The sequence below is a fragment of the Stegodyphus dumicola genome, chromosome X2 (assembly GCF_044657685.1).
Source record: "Stegodyphus dumicola isolate Sdum_Otavi_A_Nest chromosome X2, ASM4465768v1".
Taxonomy (NCBI): domain Eukaryota; kingdom Metazoa; phylum Arthropoda; class Arachnida; order Araneae; family Eresidae; genus Stegodyphus; species Stegodyphus dumicola.
In genome coordinates this window covers 103,282,226-103,302,427 of record NC_140781.1, presented here as the reverse complement: position 1 = coordinate 103,302,427, position 20,202 = coordinate 103,282,226, and the positions used below count along the sequence as shown (strand labels likewise).

At 32.8% G+C, this 20,202-nt stretch overlaps 1 protein-coding gene across 2 annotated transcripts in view; it reads left to right on the top strand.

Annotated features, from left to right (window-relative positions):
- The first annotated feature begins 355 nt into the window (after window positions 1–355).
- Window positions 356–20,202, top strand: part of LOC118184681 (rab-like protein 2A) — a 79,274-nt gene continuing 59,427 nt past the window's right edge. Inside the window, exons 1-5 of one of the 2 annotated variants that reach the window (XM_035354388.2) lie at window positions 388–736; window positions 837–986; window positions 10,482–10,511; window positions 12,662–12,741; window positions 15,342–15,421. In XM_035354388.2, the coding sequence (XP_035210279.1) occupies window positions 853–986; window positions 10,482–10,511; window positions 12,662–12,741; window positions 15,342–15,421 (324 nt within the window). In that variant the 5' untranslated portion in view covers window positions 388–736; window positions 837–852. Of the gene's footprint in view, window positions 737–836; window positions 987–10,481; window positions 10,512–12,661; window positions 12,742–15,341; window positions 15,422–20,202 lie in introns of both variants that reach the window. The other variant, XM_035354389.2, reaches the window with a different exon arrangement.

Genomic DNA, 20,202 nt, shown 5'->3' with positions numbered 1-20,202 from the left:
ACATTTTATGACTTTAAAACACCGTGTGAAGGATGCTTTAAAGAATTTGAAACGCAGCCTGGAAATACAATATTTTCATTGCCATGAATGCATTTTCAAATTGCAAACAGTGCTAATTTTTTATACCTCTTCTCCTTTTGGGTAAAAACTGATACAAATTACAGAAAGGGGCAACTTAAGTATTTTTTCTAAGAAGCAAAATAACAAAAAAAAAAAAAAAAAAAAAAAAAAAAAAAAAAAGCGGGGGGGGGGAAACCGAAGTTAGCATTACGTGCCAAGGAAATTGAAAGCAAAAAAACACTTTGGCACAACATCTTCTGCATATATAGAGAAACTGGATTAGGAATTATTTTGGATGACAATAATGACAAAAGCAGTAACTGACTAGTAGAAATATTCGACTCGCAGCTTACCCGCAGCTTTTCACATTCGGGGGTTCAAAAGACATGCATCTGTCTTTAAGTAATAAAACCGGAAGACAAATTATTCTGAACAAATCCTAGTAGTTTGTGCGAGGTAAGCTCTTTATTTCGTAATCATAATAAATAATCATGCAGTCTTTTATTATTACAATTAGAGTTTTGGCAACAGATTCATCTACTCCTTAAACAAAACTATAATTCGTTGTGATCATGACGGGTAAACGATGCGGTGAAAGCGCCGTCGAATTTACGGTTGCTATCTGAATGAATTGGAAGTTGAACATTCAGGAGAACGTCTGCAAATCCATTTCCAAGTATGTACGTTAGATTAAAACTATATACTGATATTTCAAAAATTTATCTTTTTATGAAATTAAACCCATGTTTTCTCATGAAAATTTATAACATTTACAGAAATTAATATATAATCATGGCTGATTTAACAAACACTAGTGAAAGAAAAACGAATTCACCTAGTGAAGTAGATTACAGTTCTGTCGATACTGATGGAAGTCTTCGAATAAAAATTATATGCCTTGGAGATAGTGCTGTGGGAAAATCAAAGTAATTATTTCACTGCCTCTTTATCAAAATAGTTACTCTAAATATTGCTTTTAATTTCAACATTGCAAGCGACATTTATTTTATATGGCTATTGTGCGAAAAGCATCCAGACTAACGCATTATTAATTTTGCAATGTTTTATGTGTTTTTGTAACTTCTTAAATATGTCTAGCAAATTGATTCATGTTGAAATCAGTTGTAAGAAAAATTTTGACGGTACTGTTAATTGCTCTTCAAGTTATCAAAACTTTGTTTTTGGTTAGCAGATAACAAATTTTATGCCATTCAAGCTCAATGTGTGTCAGATGTTTATTTTTTTTCTTTATTAAATATAGCATATATCAGAAGTAAAATGCAATATTTCAGAGAGGAAATAGATTTTTTGGTTCAGCATGTATGTCTATTCAGTATTTTTAAGAAATGCTATTTACAACGTTAACCACTTCATTTATATTAGTTTCCAGTTTTCATTTCCTTAACAACTTATTTATTGAGATTATGGAAGTTACTTCTTGCTACTTTCATTGTCTCTTACTTTCTTCTTCTATATCTCAGTTATTAATTTTAAAGAGAGAAATGGCACATCTTAATTATTTTCCTGCATCTGTGTAAATAAAATCCATTTGTGAGAAATGTCTGTTACTTGGCAGTGTTTTTATTTTATTAATACTATACGATAAAATGCATGTTTAAAATTTGCTGACATGAAATTGTAACTACCTCAAGAACAAATAAGTGCTGTTGATTTCGTTATAATGCTAGTAGTAAAATGTGCTAAAGTGCAGAATCGCCCACTTATTTGTTTGGCGCTTTTCACAAGAGCAAGAAGAATTGGATTTTTGTCAATTTTCTTTGACTTTTTAAGTGAAAATACATCGATGTGTACATGGATAAAGTCAAGGGAGTGCACAATGCCATTTTTGTGCAATTCTGGGATTTTTTTTTAAGTGAAAATAGGTTGATGTGTACATGGATACCGAGTATGTATTCTTAAAAACGCGCCAAGCAGTGGGCGATTCTGCACTTTCTCCGTAAATTGTATACAGTACAAAGTCTTTAATCCGGACGTACATAATCCGGAATGATCTATAATCCGGACCTCAAAGCTACAAACTTTCTGCGCATGCGTAGCGTTTATGCATGTGCGTTTAATGTATAATGGACGGTATAAGCTAGGCTAAAATTATATAATTATCTATTTCAGTTAATGTTGCAGAATGTGTTGTTCCTTAATCTTCTAATTGGATCTGGCTTATTAGTTTTTGCAGACTGTTAGAGCAATTTTATAAAAAGTAAGCTTGAACTTTCAATGATGTCAAAAAGAGTTTTCGATTCTGGAGCTGCCAAAGGATCTACAAAGCAAAAGCATGTTTCGATGTCCATCAAACAAAAAGTGGAATTGCTGCAAAAAATGGATAAAGGCATGAAGAAAGTGACAGAGAGCTTAGTGAAAACGAAAAAATTTAGATTGAAAGTTAGTCGATATTTTCGGCACAGCAATTACAGGACTTGAACAGCGGAACTTTGTAACTGAACAAGAAATTATGTCTGTTTATAGAATTAAAGAGAAAGTATTAGCGTATAAAACGAAGCAACTTGAACAACTTACATTGAAACAAATGTTTAATAAAGTAAATAAATAAATATTAAGCTTTTTTTTTTTTTTTTGTAAATTTTGATACCCTTTAGATCATAATTGCTCTTTATTTCATAAATTACGGTTTCATATTTTTAATTTTATAATTTCTGCATGCCATCTTACCAGATTTAAATTGATGATCTGTAATCCGGAATCGCTGAAGTCCCGCCAAGTCCGGATTAAAGGCTTTGTACTGTAGTAATATTATTTTATTTTGGCTCAGTATTCTGTTCAGGCAAAATAAAATAATTACAGAACTTTGGATTCATTCTGTAGATTATTATAATATTTCTGAAAGCTATACTAAGAAAAATTCTGATTAAATTAAATATGTTCACCATTGCAAATGGCTTACACATATAGACATTCTCTAGCTAGTTAACTACATATACTGGGTCTAAAATTACCTGTACATTACGAAAAAATAATGCACACATGTGCACTATACAAGGAATGTTTATTGAGATGTATGTCTAATTTGCTTGCTGAATAATGCAGTAACACCACACTTTCCATAGGTTCCAAGACTTAACTAAAGTTATATGGAAACGTGAACGGTTAATCTTCATATTATGGTAACTTGGTGATTTTTTGACGAAAATTTGGTGACAAACCCTGCTACAGCAACTTGCTATTTTTTTTTTTTTTTTGACGCCATTTTGTTTTCACGAAGTAAAGGCTTTTTTTTTTACTCAACATTTTTTTCCCAACAATCTACTAACCGAATTACGCTTATGCTAGAACTTTTATGGAACAAAAGTGCTTAATCATGACGAAGATTAGGTGCGAAATTGGGAGAAAGTGCAGAATCGCCCACTGCTTGATACGTTTTTAAGAATTGCACATACATGGTATCATCCATGTACACATCAACCTATTTTCACTTGAAAAAACATTCAAGAATTGCACAAAAATGGCATTGCGCACACTCTTGACTTTATCCCTGTACACTGCTTAAGTCCTAGCTAGTAATCTTTATCGCCTTACCAAAATGTCGCCAAACTACCTGTTACCATATTCCAAAGATTAGCCACATGAACCATGCTGAACAGTTCGTATCTTATGATATCCATGTAGCTTGCTTAAGTGCATATGTAAAGTTAATAAATTATATGTACTCTGACATTACTAGTATTGTGTAACCCCTAATAAGAAAGAAGGCTGTGAATTTTATGTTTAAAATGTACTTTCCGTTGTATATATAGTAAAGAAGTCAGCCATTCTAGTTATAAATGAACTACAAAACACTGAAAAAGTGTTGTACAGTCAAAAGTCGTTAATTCGGACACCCATAATCCAGAATGATCTATAATCCGGACCTCAAAGCTAAAAACTTTCTGCGCATGCGCCGCGTTGACACATGCGCATAGGCATTTACGCGTGCGCGTAAGACCTTTACGACTGTCCACATGCGTGTGTGCAAGTGCAGAATATGTTTTCGCATGCGCGTTTAATGTATAACGGACGGTATAAGCTAAAATTATCTAATTATCTATTTCAGTTAATGTTGATGATTGCGTTGTTCCTTAATCTTTGAATTGGATCCGGCTTATTATTTTTTGCAGACTGTAAGAGCAATTTTATAAAAGTAAACTTGTTCAACTTTCGATTATGTCAAATAGAATTTCCGATGCTGGAGCTCCCAAAGGATCTTCAAAACGAAAGTATGTTTCGATGTCCATCAAACAAAAAGTGGAATTGCTGCAAAAAATGGATAAAGACATGAAGAAGGTGACAGAGAGGTTAGTGAAAACAAAAAAATTTCGATTGACAAGTTAGTCGGTATTCTCGGCACACAGCAATTACGGGAGACTTGAACAGCGGAACTTTGTAACTAAACAAGAAATTATGTCTGTTTATAGAATTAAAGAGAAAGTATTATCACATAAAACGAAGCAACTTAAACAACTTACATTGAAAGAAATGTTTAATAAAGTAAACAAATAAATATTAAGCTTTTTTTTTTTTTTTTTGTAAATTTTGATACCCTTTAGATCATAATTGTTCTTTATTTCATAAATTATGGTTTCATATTTTTAATTTTAGAATTTCTGCATGCCATCTTACGAGATTTAAACTGATGATCTATAATCCGGAAAAATCGATAATCCGGAATCGCCGAAGTCCCGACAAGTCCGGATTAATGACTTTTGACTGTATACTCTATAGAGTATTCTGTAAAGTTTCAAAGAGTGGGCAGAGTGATAAAAATTGTGCTTCCCCCTACCAAAGTGCCGTATAAGCAGTTTAAACATAAATCTGAATAGCAATGTATTTGCATTAATATTCAGGACTGTAACAGGAAAGCGGTTTTGAACACAGTCATGTTGTTACATTCTATCATGCTGTAGTTCATTCTTTATTATACATTTCATGATCCATTTATTTCTAAATTAAAAAAAAATATTGGTTATAAATTGCAGATAGAGGGACAGGACTGGAGTTTTTACTACGTATTATTCGATTAAGAAAAAGTGTGTGTATTTTCTGACTATCTGCACCCTACCATCAGAAAGTTATGAACTTGTTGCTGACTTCGGGGTAAGCATTCGGGAACTCGTTGATGACTGATTGTTCATCAAGCTAATGTGTGAAAGACAACAGCCACTTTAAAAATGGTAGCACACTAAGAATTCTATACAAGAGCAACCAATCAATGAAATTGAAAAACAGGAAACTTTAAAGCTCTTAACCTTTTTTGTGCTGTTGTTCTTCCTATGTTCACAGCAATCTATTTTTACTTGAAAAAAAAAATCATAGCACATCGTACAAAATCACCTTTGAGCGCCGACCAAAACAGACACGTGCTACCTTCCAATCTGGGTTGTCGTATAACTATTTTCTTGATATATTGCTTGCCTCGTGAATACTTTTTTTGTAACTTTTTGGTGAGGGCTGTAGATAATCAGAGAGTACTAAAAATTGAAAACTGGTAACCAAGAGCAAAATGCCAAAAGTATATCAACATTGGTTGCAGCTTGCGAGGTTACAGCTTTGATGCATCAAGCTATTTAGTTACAGGAACACAGTGAGTATAAAGGGTAAAAATATATTTATGGGTATGCCTTGGCGTAAATTGACGATTTTTGGTGGTACATGGATACCGAGTTTGTGCAATTTTTTGACTTGTTATTTTGGCTTGTAGCAAAAATCACCGCTACACAAGCCAAAATAACAAGACAAAGAATTGCACAAACTTGGTATCCGTATACAACAACCTACTTTCACTTAAAAAAAAAAAAAAAAAATCAGAGAATTGCACAAACTAGGCATTGCGTACTTCCTTGACTTTGTCCATGCACACATCGAACTACATTCACTTAAAAAGTCAAAGGAGCAGCCAATAAAAAATATATAATCTCTATAAACTACATTTGAAATTAAACAATGAAATAACATAAAAAATGAAATCCATCTTTGCACTACACAAAGAAAATATACACTTACCTTATTTATGAATTAACATGTCTTCGGTCAAACAAAATTCCTTAACAGCATCCAAAAACTTCCTAAAATTATCTGAACTAGAATCTGTATACTGGCGTCACCACATAACTTCACAAAATAAGAGTAAAAAAATCCTCCGTAGCGTCGTTTATTGTCCGACGTTCAACCATGTACATTTCCTTCTTACAAACTAAAAATAAATAAACTCAGTGGTGTAACAGCCCTGCCCGAAATCTGCTTTCTTGACTGTGGGCCCCGGGGTGCATAAGCATATGCCCTGAACAAGTGGTGAGCTTGTTGCAGGACCCCCAGTGCTTAGTCCCCCAAGCGAACATTTTATCGACCCAAGTGATGAAAATCAAGGGATGAAAGGCTGAGTTGACCTTGTCCAGCCTGGGAATTGAACTCTGGACCTACGGTGCTGCTGCGCAATGCGCTAGCCACCTGGCCTCCCCTCTTACAAACAGGACACTTAATAATGGCTACTAAGTAAACCTTCATTTACACACCAGTCAAGTAATGCTCTTTTCCCCTTTCTTTCCAAATCGTACAGAAACTTCAAATTAATCTGACCAAATTCACCATGTTACCGTCTCAACCACAAAACAAGCAGTATACTTCCTAACCAACATACACATAAGCCATTACGAATTTACTGCAATCATGCAACCAATTAGGTCATAATAGGGTTTCCATAACATTCAACTACTCAGGCTACCATAAATGAAACGACTTGGCAATAAATGAAACAGCAACTTCGTGATAATACAAGGGATACTCTTCTCTCTACTCTATCCGTATGAAGAACATAGAAAACAAAAAGTCATTTGAATCATTGATATTTACTAGAAATAGAGTTTGATATTTGCTAGAACTATTCAATTGAATGACCAGCAACTACAATGTATGTATCACATTTACAAAATGCAGTTGATCTTTACATTATGGTAACTTGGCGATTTTTTGGCGAAAATTTAGCGACCAACTCTTCTACAGCAACCCTCTATTTTTTTTTCACCGCCGCCATTTTGTCTTCACGAAGTAAAGACATGTTTCTTTTCTTTTTATCTACTGAACACTTCTTCCAACAATCTACTAGCCGAATTACACTTATGCTAGAAATTTTATCAAACAAAACTGCTTAATCATGACAAATATTCACTGCAAAATTTGGAAAAAGTGCACAATCGCAAACTCCTTGCGCGTTGTTCAGAATAGCACATACACATAAACCATTTACACGTCGACTTATTTTTACTTAAAAAAACATCCCAGAATTGCACAAAAATGGCATTGCACACACTCTTAATTTTATCCATGTACACTGCTATTTTCTCATAGATTACAAAAATTTGCACAAAAATGCAGGAAAATTTTCTTAATCTTTAAACTCGGTAAAAAACACATATATGAAATTACCTGATCGCGAAAAAGTATATACCCTTTCCAAGAATGAACATTTCCACGTATAAAATAAATAAAATATCCAAAAGCTTTTACCTCTAAATTATCTATTATATTATAAACGTCACCAACGAATTTATATGCAAACATTAAAAATAGTTACAAATACTTAGTGTCAAATATTTAAATTATTTCCATACACGTTTACTTCAACTGAAACGTATACCAAATTCCTACAAACATAAAATTCACAAAATAACTATCATTTCATTAAAATTTAATTAAATTCAAAAACACTACTTAAAATATAAATGAGCACATACATTAAATTAATAAAAATTACCTTACAATCCTAATTACTTTAAACTAAATCATTGCTAATAACAATTTTCCCAATAATACCAAATTCCTTTCCACCTTACATTTAGAACAATGCATAAAAATAATATCCTCAAATAATTAAAAATACTAACTTACCTAATCTTCTTCAGAATCTTGATTACGTGTCCGATAAACTTTTCTTCTTTCTGTTTCAGGATCCTTAAAATCATACTTATATTTCACAGCAAGGTACCAGGTAAAATAAATAACTTAATAAAACATCTTTATTTCTATCTCGCACAACCTTAAAGAAACATTTATTACTACCCTTTTCAATACCACTAAATACCCATTTCGAATTCACTTTAGTTACGGCCATGGGATCCAAAAATTAACGAACACTGTTTCACACAATACAGAATAAAGCCAAATACAAAATTTCCAGATTTTTTCCCAATTTCCCCCCTTTTCCGATTAAAGAACCGTAATTCATCCATTAATATCACATGACATATCCCATGATCTCTCATTTCCCTCACACAAAATAATGCGTAATCGGAACTGAGTACTGCTCACATTATTACCAAAGTCCCAGGTAGTAACCTTTATTGCCTCCAAAATGTCGCCAAACTACCAGTTACCATATTGTAAAGATCAACCCAAAATGCAGATTGACTTGTTGCTAATATTTGCATCACCAAGTATATGATAGACGTACAAGACGTGTTGGGGATCTTTCACTATGCAAATTTCTTCATTATTGTTGTGATGCATGTAGGTTGGTGGACGTTCATTTGGGCCATTCTTGTAAATGACTGATATTATGTCTTGTTAACCGTTTGACTGCTACGTGGTCAAAAGCGCTGCATTCATTTGTCTTGAAAACCGCGACGCAGCTCCTTTGTGCTGCTAGTTTCAATGTGTCTTTGTTGCTCTGTCATCAAGTCAAAATATAATCATAATAAAATATAAGTCAATAGACAACGTCAAGTCAAAGTATGTCCCGCTGTTTTCGTGCATTCTTGCAAGAATTACTTAGCAGTCAAACGGTTAATATCCATGATCAAAATTAATTTTCATTTCTCACGTTCTTTATATACATTGCATCACCACATTCACGTTCTATTACTGTAAAAATTGTTTCTCTGTGATTGCATATCATCCCTTCATTTACTAAATTTTGTTTGTCACCCCATCCAGGCTGTGATCAGTCACATGATATTCAGTATATTGTGTAGAGTTATATATTTTATATGGGTTATTATGAATGACAGAAGAAAGTGTTCATTCGTAAATAAATATTTACATCCTTTGTCAGAAAAGTTTCAGGACAGACATCTAAAAAAATAGAAAATTTCGTTTACAAAGTAATGATCCTAGCTGCTGTCAAAGTAGTCCCCTTGGCTATCTATACACAACTGTCAATGTTTTTTGATTTCTTGGAAGCAAGCAGGGAAATCTCCAACTGCGATGCTTGCAAGCTGATTTGTCACAACCCATTGGATATCTGCAATAATCTTGATGAAGCTTTCCTTTCAGTTGCCTTTTCACTCATGGAAACAAGAAAAAATCACAATAATCTTTGAAACAAATTTGGGATCACATCTGGCTCTATCCAATAGTTCAGCAGAAAGTCTTCATCTTTCCTCTTTTTGTTCATCTGTTAGTGAGTGAGGGACAATTCTTACATTAAGTTTCCATTTCCTGAATCTTCGCGTAAAATCTTATAACACATATCACGATTTAAATTCAGTTCTTCTGATATCATATGCACGGTTACACGGCGATTTTCTTGCAATAACTGCTTACACGATCCACGCATTGGTGTCAGCTCTGGGATCGTCTTGCACTGAATCTCTACCTTCATGAAACCTTTTGTGCCACTCAAAAGCACGACTTCTTGAAAGTGCCTTCCCTGCATACGCTTGCTTAATCATGTTCCACATTTTACTAGGTATTTTCCCGAGCTTGTCGCAGAACTTGATGTTTACTCTTCACTCACAATCAATCAGCATTCATTGTGTCACCTTAACGAATGCAACAACAATCCAAACAGTGTGCTGCTAAGCACAGCTCTGCCACCTAGTTTGCTTGGAAACATGGCCAAGGTAATGTCAAGAACATGTACCAGGTAAAAAAAAAAAAAATTGTTCTTTTTTAGTATTGCGAACTCGTAAATAAAAAATAAAATAAAATAAAAATGTCCTGGAGCTTCTCTGACAGGCTGAAAGGCTGTAGAATTATAAAATCAAAGGTTTCCGTGTAATCTTGAGTATCTAATACAGTTAGCTTTGATCATTTTCAGAGAACTGATTAAGAAATATCTCAGCACACAAGTTTTATTTGGTAACAAAGTGTTGAAATGTGTTGCTTTTTAAAAATAATTTCATTTGCCAGGTTTCGGTTTGCATTTTATCAAAAGTTTAATTTTTGGAAACTGACAGTTAGTTGAGGGAAAGAATGTCAATTTGAATGAATGGGGGAAAATTTTTCGATTTTTCTCCACTGTTCTGATCAAAATTCTGAGGTAAATTTATTTTTTCTGTTCATTTTTTCCCCACTGTTTTTATCAAAATTTTGAGGGAACTTGAATTTATTTGGTCAAGAAGATTTATCGTTTGCTAGACATTTTCCTTCTTACTGTAATATATGTATGTATTAATAAATTTTATCTTCTGTTTTAGATTATTGGAGCGATTTCTTTTAGATGGATAGTATCCTTTATAAAAAAAATATGTGTCCTGAATGTTATTTATGATATCTGCAGTGTAAATGTATCTGGTCACCTCATATTATTTATGAAAGAACAGAACTATGAATGCAGGTGAAATGCAGAATATTGTAATAAATTCTTCTTATATTTTCCCTTTATCATTATAATTTATTTAAAGTTTAGGTATTATTCTGCACAAAGAATTTAATTTTTAAGAATCTTACTATAAGCAAATGTGCCTAGTTTCAAAGTTTTGTTATTTTTTATTAGAAAGTTTATTTATACTCAGTTAACAGCTAGTAAGTTTCAAGAACTATAGTGAAGTTCACTTTATACATTTCTCATTTAATAAATCTTTCCCATTTATATATTATTTCATTTCTGTCATTTCTTTCCTATTCATGTTAAGAGAAACAGAATGTATAGTGAAGTCTGTTTATCAGACAAGCATGCTAATAGGAGGTGCTTCATTCTTGTGAATTTAATAAATAAGCTTTTAACTTAGTCACTGTTTTTCCTTCCTCCCATTTTTATTTTAATTGTCTAGGAAACAGAAGATACTCTTTTTAAAACACAAACATAGAATTCTGCAGGAATTTGACAAGAAAGAACAATGACAAAAAGTGGAGTTTTATAAAAAAAAGTTTTTCCTGTGTGAGCACTGAAAATAATTGCTTTTGGTATAACAGAAGGGGGCGATAAATGGCACTTATTGAGTGTGCTGTGTGTTTTTCATCTGGATGAAGGCATAACTTTAAATTGTGCTCCAAAATTCCGTGTTATGTCATAGAGAATTCAGACTTATCCAAAATCAGTTAAACAAGGTTCAGGAATTTATTTTGTGAAGTGTATGAATATTAGTTGAAAGACATTTTTAACTTTGATGAAACTGATCTCATCGAGACACCAGTCTGTACAAATGATGAAATAGAAAAGATGATATCTGCAGTGATGTGAAAGTGAAAAGAAACCAAGATGTTTCAAATGCATTAAAACATTGCTCTTTGTTGAAATGAATAAAAAAGCATGGGTAATAATAGAATTTTTATACAGTGGGCTTAAAAAGAATAAACAAAGACAACAACTATAAAATTTTATTTTATGTGTGTCAGTGTACTAGCTTTTTGGAAAGTGTTTAAGTCCCTTTACTTATCGAACTATATGATTTTGCAGTGACTTTTAGATCTGAGTCAATCAAGAATTTAAAAGTGTTTTATAACAAGATATAAATTTAAATCTCTTTCTGTAATATTAATAAGGACCCAGAAAAACATCAGTGAATCAGGTGAACTCAAAATTAAAATTTGTTGTTATCAAATTTTGAAATCCAGGATTAGATAAATTCTTTGACAGTGAAATGGATCTGTGATTGTTGATGAAGAGGACTAGAATCTGTTTGGAACAGATATTACTTTGAAGTTGTATGTAAACTGTAATGGCAGTCTAATGATGTCAAAATGATGTGCATTTGAAGAATAATTAGAAACAGATTTCCAGCTGGACATTTAAGTAGTTGGGTGAAGAAGAAAGTGTTGTATGATTGTATGAAACCTTTTTTTTTTTTTTTTTTTTCAGAATGCAATGCAGTGAGTTGTTGCTCTTAACATATGTCTTCATTGCATTATAAGTGGCAAATTTTTTCAAACATTTAATTCAATTTGTAGTGCTTTGCTTAAACTTCAAAATCAAATGGTATCAAATCAGATGACATCTGAAGACTTTTTTTTTTCTTTTCTTTAAGAAAATTAAAATCTATGTTGAAATCATATTGAAAATTTTTATTGGAGATGGGTAATTGAAATAAGAGTTGTTAAATAGTAAATTTTCTTTTATTAAATAATAAACATTCTTAATTCTGCAGTTTTATAAATGAAATATTGTAACTGTTTTAAAACAATGATTTAAAGAAACTAAAAGTAGGATGATTAAATTTACATAATTGCAGATGTGTAGTAATAGCATTAAAATTCCTTAGCTAAAGCATATATTTATTACATTTGAAACTGAAATTTTGATTGTATAAATTTCTCATTTATTCATCATTTTTAGGTAATCCTCCAAAAGACATACAAGTGCTTTTCTTTATTTTATGTAATTTGCTTCTACCTTTATTTTATGTAATTTGCTTCTACCTTTTCCTTAAAATAATAGTAAGCCTCATTCACTCTCTACATATGCTCTGACAATGTTTAGGCATAAAACAAAAGTTGATGATGAACCAGTTTTAGTAGGTAAGTGTTTAATATGCTGCAGAGTGTGTCATATAAGGCAAAAAAAATGAATATTGACATAGATTTTATTTAAAACTTTCATTTGGGAGGGTGACTGGTATATTCACCATTGCTACTTAGGAGCAAAATGAAAAGGATGCTTTTTGTCCTTGACTTTTGCAGAGTTGGACATAAAATCTATGTCAACTAAGGTTCTTTTTTTGTCTTAATTTTGTATTTCTGTATTCCTCTTATATATAAATACTATAAAAAGTTATATATTGCTGTTGATGATGTTTGTTAACCAGCCACTATAGTGGTTAGTCATGATGATTGCCATTCCGATGGGCTCGAGTTTGAATCCCGGAGAAAGCATGCCTGTTTGTAAGCATTAAGTGTCTGTGCACAAGGAGTCATTCAAATATACTGAAGTGAAAGTTCTTAAGAAGTTGGTGATAGGGGAAAATGGGTGGAAGACTCTTGAGACCATCTTCCCGAGGTGTTCTTCCTCAAAATTGGGATGGAAGCTTAACAGTTAGCTAAGTTTAGCAATACTTACATCACCTGTGGTACTACCGAGGTTTTAAAAGTTGTTACACGAGAGGCAGAGAAAGGATTTTTGACCTTATTTCAAAATTATTTGATTGAGTATTTGGATTGAGATGTCTGTATTTTGATGAAGATTTGCTTTTTCTCGGTCTACTTGGTTTTGATGCAGCTATGCAAGATCCAAATATGCATATATTTGGTCTCCATTATCTTTTTGCATTCATGTTCTTCAACAGCTCTAAATGAGTTGGACTTGTTTTATATCATATTTGCTTGCTAAAGATGGCAAGCCTGAAGTTAAGGATCCTGAACTTTGTGCAAAAGTGGACAGTGCAACATGCAACTGCATTCTTTCCTTTAGAGACTGATGGGCGTAAAGGATGATGGCTAATTCTGCTGAGGCTTATCGAGGGAATATTTTGAATGAAGTCTTTATGTGAGTTTCTATTCGCTGTTTTCTTATACCTTTATTATTGAGAGAATATCATTTTATTTTATCTTAAATTAATTGGTAGAAATGGAATTTAAAATTTTAATTAAGGGAACATGGATTGTGCTTAAGTGATTTTAAAGTACATCAATGAAAAAGATAATTCAGTTAGTTATAATTTCTTACAGTAATTGATAATGATTTGCAATGTGTAGGCTATTAAAGTACTGTGGAAACAATTGAATATGTGAGATTTTATGGTTGGTTATGATCCAAGTGGAATTTAATTAAGTAAAATAAAAGCAAATATGTATTTAAGTATCAAAAGAAATGTTCTTGAGTAATTAATTTAAAATAATCATACATTATGTTTAAGTTGGTAATGCATTTTCAGTATAAATCATGCTTGTAACAGAAATGATTTGGAATATGTTGCTGTTATTGTGACTTATCTCAGCTGTCAGACAGTAATATTAGCACAAGGGTATGAAATTAATCGTAGCAAGGAGTGCAAGATTGTGCCTGTTGTTGGCAAGAGTATTGAGCTCCATACAGGTGAAAATGTGACTTTACTCAATTCCACCCGCATCTTCTAATGAGCCTTATTAACATATTGCAGTTTAGGTACAGATTGAATTAATTATGAATATGCATAATAGGGAGGAATATCTCCTCCATGAAGGAAAACTTAATACTACCTCCTTGGAAATTAGTAGAATGTTTCTGCAAAACTAGTGGCATCCTGTTGTTGATTTTTGTACGTATTAACATGACTCTCTACCCATTTCAAACTAATTGTGGTGATTTAGAAGTAAGTATTACTCTGATCATCTATTGAACTTGTCATTTGTGCTTCAAACATCTGTAATTATACTACCCTAATATCTGTTTTTAATTCTAAATTTGTTTTACTGAGTATATAAATGTTAATATATAGAGAATTTCAACTGTGTAACTGATATTAAAATATGTAGTAAATATAATTTTCTGCTTTTCATTTGAAACTATTCATAGTTATTTATCAAATGAATTCTCTTATTACAATCAACTTCTTTTGAGGATATTATTGGCATGAAAGAAAATAAGAATCTTTTCTTTTGTAGAACAATACAAACCGAAAAAATTTCTGTAGATAGATAAATGCACCAGATGATTCCAGGAAAAAACATGCTCCCACTATCAGCTTATTTTGACTGCAGTAAAAATTTTCTAAACATAAGCAATATACCTCCTAAATTAGTTATTTCACTAAACAAAGAAAGAAATAGAATGCCACACTTCTTTGAAAGCTTTCTATTGATAATACTTTGAAAACTGGAACACCCTTATAACAGATTATATCAACATGTTTAATTTAACTATGGCTTACAAGTAATGTTGATATATATATCTTTTTGTAGAAAACTGTTTGGCATGTATTGTCCTATGGTGGAAATAATTTTAATTTGAAATATTTGACTTGGATATCAATGTGTAATTCTTTGGTTTATTAAATTCAGATTCATTAATATCAGTGTAAGTGAAGTGTTATTTTTAATGATTTTAAGTTTAAAATGGATTCTGTAACTAAATTTGATCTAAGTGTTACTATCAATTAAAATACTATTTTTGTGTTTTTTATTAACTTCTTGATTAATTTTAGATATTTGGGATACTGCTGGTCAAGAAAAATTCAATAATTTGCATCCTTCCTATTATCACGATGCTCATGCTTGCATTATGGTAATCTACTTTTATTTAGTTCAAGATTTTATTCGCTTTTATTGTATTATATTCACCTAAAATATTTATTATTTCTCGCAACAAACAATTATGTTTGTGAAAGCCTTTAATTTATTTTTAAAGCTGTTTTATTTGAGGATGTAGAAAATGCATGTTTACATTTTGGAAATCTTATCCATCACTTGAATAGCTGTAGCTGAGTGCAAGACTAGCAGAAGGGCATTTCTAACTATGAATTTTACATAAGGCCTGTATAGTTATGTTTCTGTATTGGTGTTCATGTGAAAATGCTTTTCAAGGTTATAAATGTATATAAAAATGAATGTGAAATGCTTTTTAAGGTTGTAAATATATGTGGAAATGGTCCTAAATGTCTGTAATGTGTGTTAAAAAGCCCTGTATTGTAATTAATAATTTTATTGGCACAAAATGAAAATTTGTGTTACATTTTATTTACATTGAAAAAAAAAAAGGGATTCAGAGTCATTAAAATAAATTACAACTGATATTTATTATTTTAATTATCTAGTAAAGTTTAAATGTATATCATGATATCTTAGTTCTTTTATTATGAAATTTCCATCAGTAAAATTTTAATTAAAAATTTCCAAAACTTTCTTTAAGATACTTTTCTCTTGCTTAAAACTAAGAGCTTTGAATAAATGTTGGAATGGTTATAACTTGCCAGAAAATTGTCTTTGCCTTTTGCAATCATATCTTTAACCTTCAAAACATGATAAATTATACATTATTTCCAAGTTTTCCAATTGCTTATTTAATTCGTGGTTGTCTTCAGCTTAACATGCTATGAAACAGAAGTAGCTAATGGTAACTACTGCTATGAAACTATATCCTAGTTTTAAATAAGGTATACATGCATTTCAATAATTTAGTCAAATTTAATATTTCTTCAGATTTTCTTCCCTGTAGAGGAAATGAACTGCAAAAATGGTTTTTTAAGAATCTTCTAATATTAAAAAATAAATAAACAAATTCTGCTTTTACTATTTTAAAAATTTAGCTGTAAGTTAAATAATCTTGTTATTACTGTATAAGATACCTACAGGGCCAAAAATAAGGATTAATCTATCTCTCCCCTTAATATCTCCATTCTGTTACAATCAGATAGATACCTATGAAACTGAAATAACATATTACTATAGTTTATTATTAAAATAATGTATTTCTGCAGACTATGTGCTCATTATAGCATTATTTTTTCTTCAAAATCTATTATGTGAAAATTTCTTTCTTACTGGGTTAAAGGAGCTGTTAGTGGCTTTGATGAAATGATGGTGTACTTATGCTTTTATATATACACACCAGAGAGCCATTATATTATGACCACCCTCCATCTATAATAATGGGCTCGTCCAGGAACAAAACCACTGTGTTTGCATGGCTGATGTTGGAGTATATAAGGTGGCTATGCATTGTCTTTCCAAACATAGCATAGTTAGCAACATAATGGGAAAAACAGCTTATTCGCCAGACTTCGATAAAGGTCAAATCATTGTGGCTTGGTGACTGGGAACATCAGTATCAGAAACAGCACGTTTAGTAGGCCTGTTCACGTGCAGTTGTTGTAAGCACATATCGAAAGTGCAGCATGGATGGTGAAACGAGCCACCGGCCAGCAGTGTATTGTTGATGACACATTGATTCCAGAGAAGAATGGAGATTGCTACGCATTGTTCACCGTGTCCGAAGAGCTACAACAGCCAAAATCACCACCAGCTACAACAGTGGTGACCGAGACAGTGTTTCTCAACACACTGTGCAGCGTACAATGCTGCGTATGGGCCTACACAGCTGGAGGCAAAGCATGTCCATGCACTGACAGCACATAATCGCCAACTGTGTCTGCTGTGGGCCGGGAAACATTGGAATTGGACATTAGAAGAATGGAAGAAAGTTGCATGGTCTGATGAATCACGTTTCCTGGTCCGTCACATCGGCAGGCATGTGCTAATATCTCGATTTCTAAACGAAACCATGGCTCCCAGATGCACAGTTGGATGGAGACAAGCTGGTAGTGGGGGTATGATGTTGTGGGCAGTCTTTTCGGGGAGCACATTAGGACCTATAATCCCCATAAAACAATCCTTGACATCTGTGTGCTACGTGGACATTGTTGCAGACAAAGTTCACCCATCCATGACAACACTATTTCCAACAGGGGATGGTGTTTACCAACAGAATAATACACCATGTCATGAGGGTCAAATCATCAGGTAGTGGTTTTAGGAACATTCCAGTTACTTTCAAATCATGTCTTGGCCTCCATATTCACCAGACATTAATCCAATAGAACATTTGTAGTCCCACCTGGAAAACCAATTTCGTGCTGCTAAGCTACCCACTTGTAGTGTGCAGGAATTGCAGGACCAGTTGCTGAGCATGTGGCTATTAACTTAGGCTGGTTGTGGTTTATCCAAAAATTTTGAAATTTGTTGTCATTGTTCAAAATACATAATGCATGCATAAAATTTTTATAATCACGATGTTGTTGCAAACTTTTGCCTTCACTGATAAAAATCTGATTATTATGTAGATTTTAAAAATGAAGACTTTTGCACTAAAAATTTTCATAGGACTGTAAACTATTATCAAAGTTTATATATTTCAGTAATTTTAAACAGTTATTTCAGACAAAATTTTATTATTTGTGTTTTTCGAAATATTTATCTTTATTTGCTAATGTTTTAGTGACTTTTTATCTTTTAAAAAGACTTTCTTGTTGCCAAGCCTTTTTCTCCTTAAAGGGGGAGGTTATGTAAACTGTTATGATAATGCAGTCCATTGTGGATGATGTGATATTAGACAACAGCTTGATTAGGAAAAGTACCGCTTCTACTGTTGTAGTCATGGCCAAAAAAACTGCTGCATAGTGACTGGAAACAGTGTAGTGACTGTAATGGAATTTTGGAAAAACCATGACCAGCTTTGTAGGTAAACATCATTTATTTCATAATGATAAATTTCTTAGCTCATTATCTAATTTGTAGACACTATGGGTCTCCCACAATTTATTATATGTAATTACATCTCAAATAGTAGAGACTAGCTAGCAGAGGCTAAGTGACACGTTGCCAGCGGGAAGGTAGAGTGGCAAAAGAGGATGCTTATATGCTTGTGTTGACGAGAAAGAACAAGACGCGCATTATGTCGTTTCTTGATTTTAACTCAGGCACGGAAGCTCGTACGTTGTTATGGTCAATCGCAACAGCGTGGAGTACCGCTACGACTGAGAGCTGTTCTGTGACGGAACGTTGCACGGGCATCTTTTTATGTGGGATGCTCGGCGACGAACCTCCTGAGCGCGAAATGAACGGCATGCAGCCTGCCGTTCTTTCGCAGAAATAGCGTGCGTTTTAGTTTACTTGTCCCTAAAGGCCCCCCTCGCCCTGTCAAGACCGCTACTAAATGGAGTAACTATGCCTTTCGTAATGAACGTCTTAATGTCGGGTGTTCTGGAACCAACCAACTAACGTTGGGGGGTGACCCGGAGCCCGGTCTAGTTACTCCTCGCACTGTGTCGAACCGACAGTTGGCGAGGCACCGAAGGCAAGACAGAGCCTCGGTGAAATTCCGGGAGGGAGGGAGGCTCCCAACCGTGTGCTGCGCACCACTAAGTGCACAAAGCTGAACTGGACGTTGACAGGTGCTTAATGAAGTAACTATGTGTTTCGTAAAGAACGTCTTAATGTCGGGTGTTCTGGATCCAACCAACTGACGTTGGAGGGTGACCCGGAGCCCGGTCTAGTTACTTCTCGCACTGTGTCAAACCGACAGTTGGCGAGGCACCGAAGGCAAGACAGAGCCTCGGTGAAATTCCGGGAGGGAGGGAACTTTTATAAGCTTAGAAAGTCTGGTTAGTGATTGGGCAAAAGTTTACAGCAATGCTGATATTGCAGGGAAAGCACAGATGCCTTGAAGGGGTTGTACTTAATTAAAAACTAGTAATTTAAATTTTGATTGTCAGTTTCTTCAATTAATTCAAATTTGTTAATAAATTTTTCTTCACATTTTGAGATCTTACATATTCTTCTCTTCAAGGTGAAAAAGGCTTTTCTGTTGCCAAGCCTGTTAATGTATGACTAAAGAGTGGAATCAGTGTTCTTAATCAAGCTATTGTATAATATCAAATTATCTGCAAAAAAACTACATTATCATTAAATTCGTTTCAGTAGACTTATAACTACTATTTTCAAAGCAGATGATATATAAAATAATCTGCATATATATATATATATATATATATATATATATGTGTGTGTGTGTTTGTGTGTGTAATGCAATAATACTTGTATTATCTCCTAGAAAAATAAAAATTGTAAACTATTAATGCTAGTGTAGCAAAAATTGTTTAGTATTGTCTGGAGCTATAATAAAAATATTTTAATGAAAGGTAATTCTTGAAAATGGCAAAAACTAATGCAAATGGAGAAACCAGCAGTAAAGTAAATATTTTAAAGAAATTTAATCAAACAATTATTGCCAGTAATTGGAAATTAATTCACTTATTAAGATGAATAAATTGATTCCCGATCAATTAACAATAATTAATAGAAGTGATTGTGTTTTGCTGTCTTAATATGCATTAACCAAATGTAAAACCAAACCTGGAAGATATTGATTCAAATCTGATTTAAAAAGTAGTTAATAAAAATCTTTGGATAATGAATTATTAAGCATTGGCCAATTTGACTAAGCCAGTAAAAATATTAGCTAATAATTTTAATGAAGTTTGAAAGTCCCTTGCAAATTAAGATATTCCC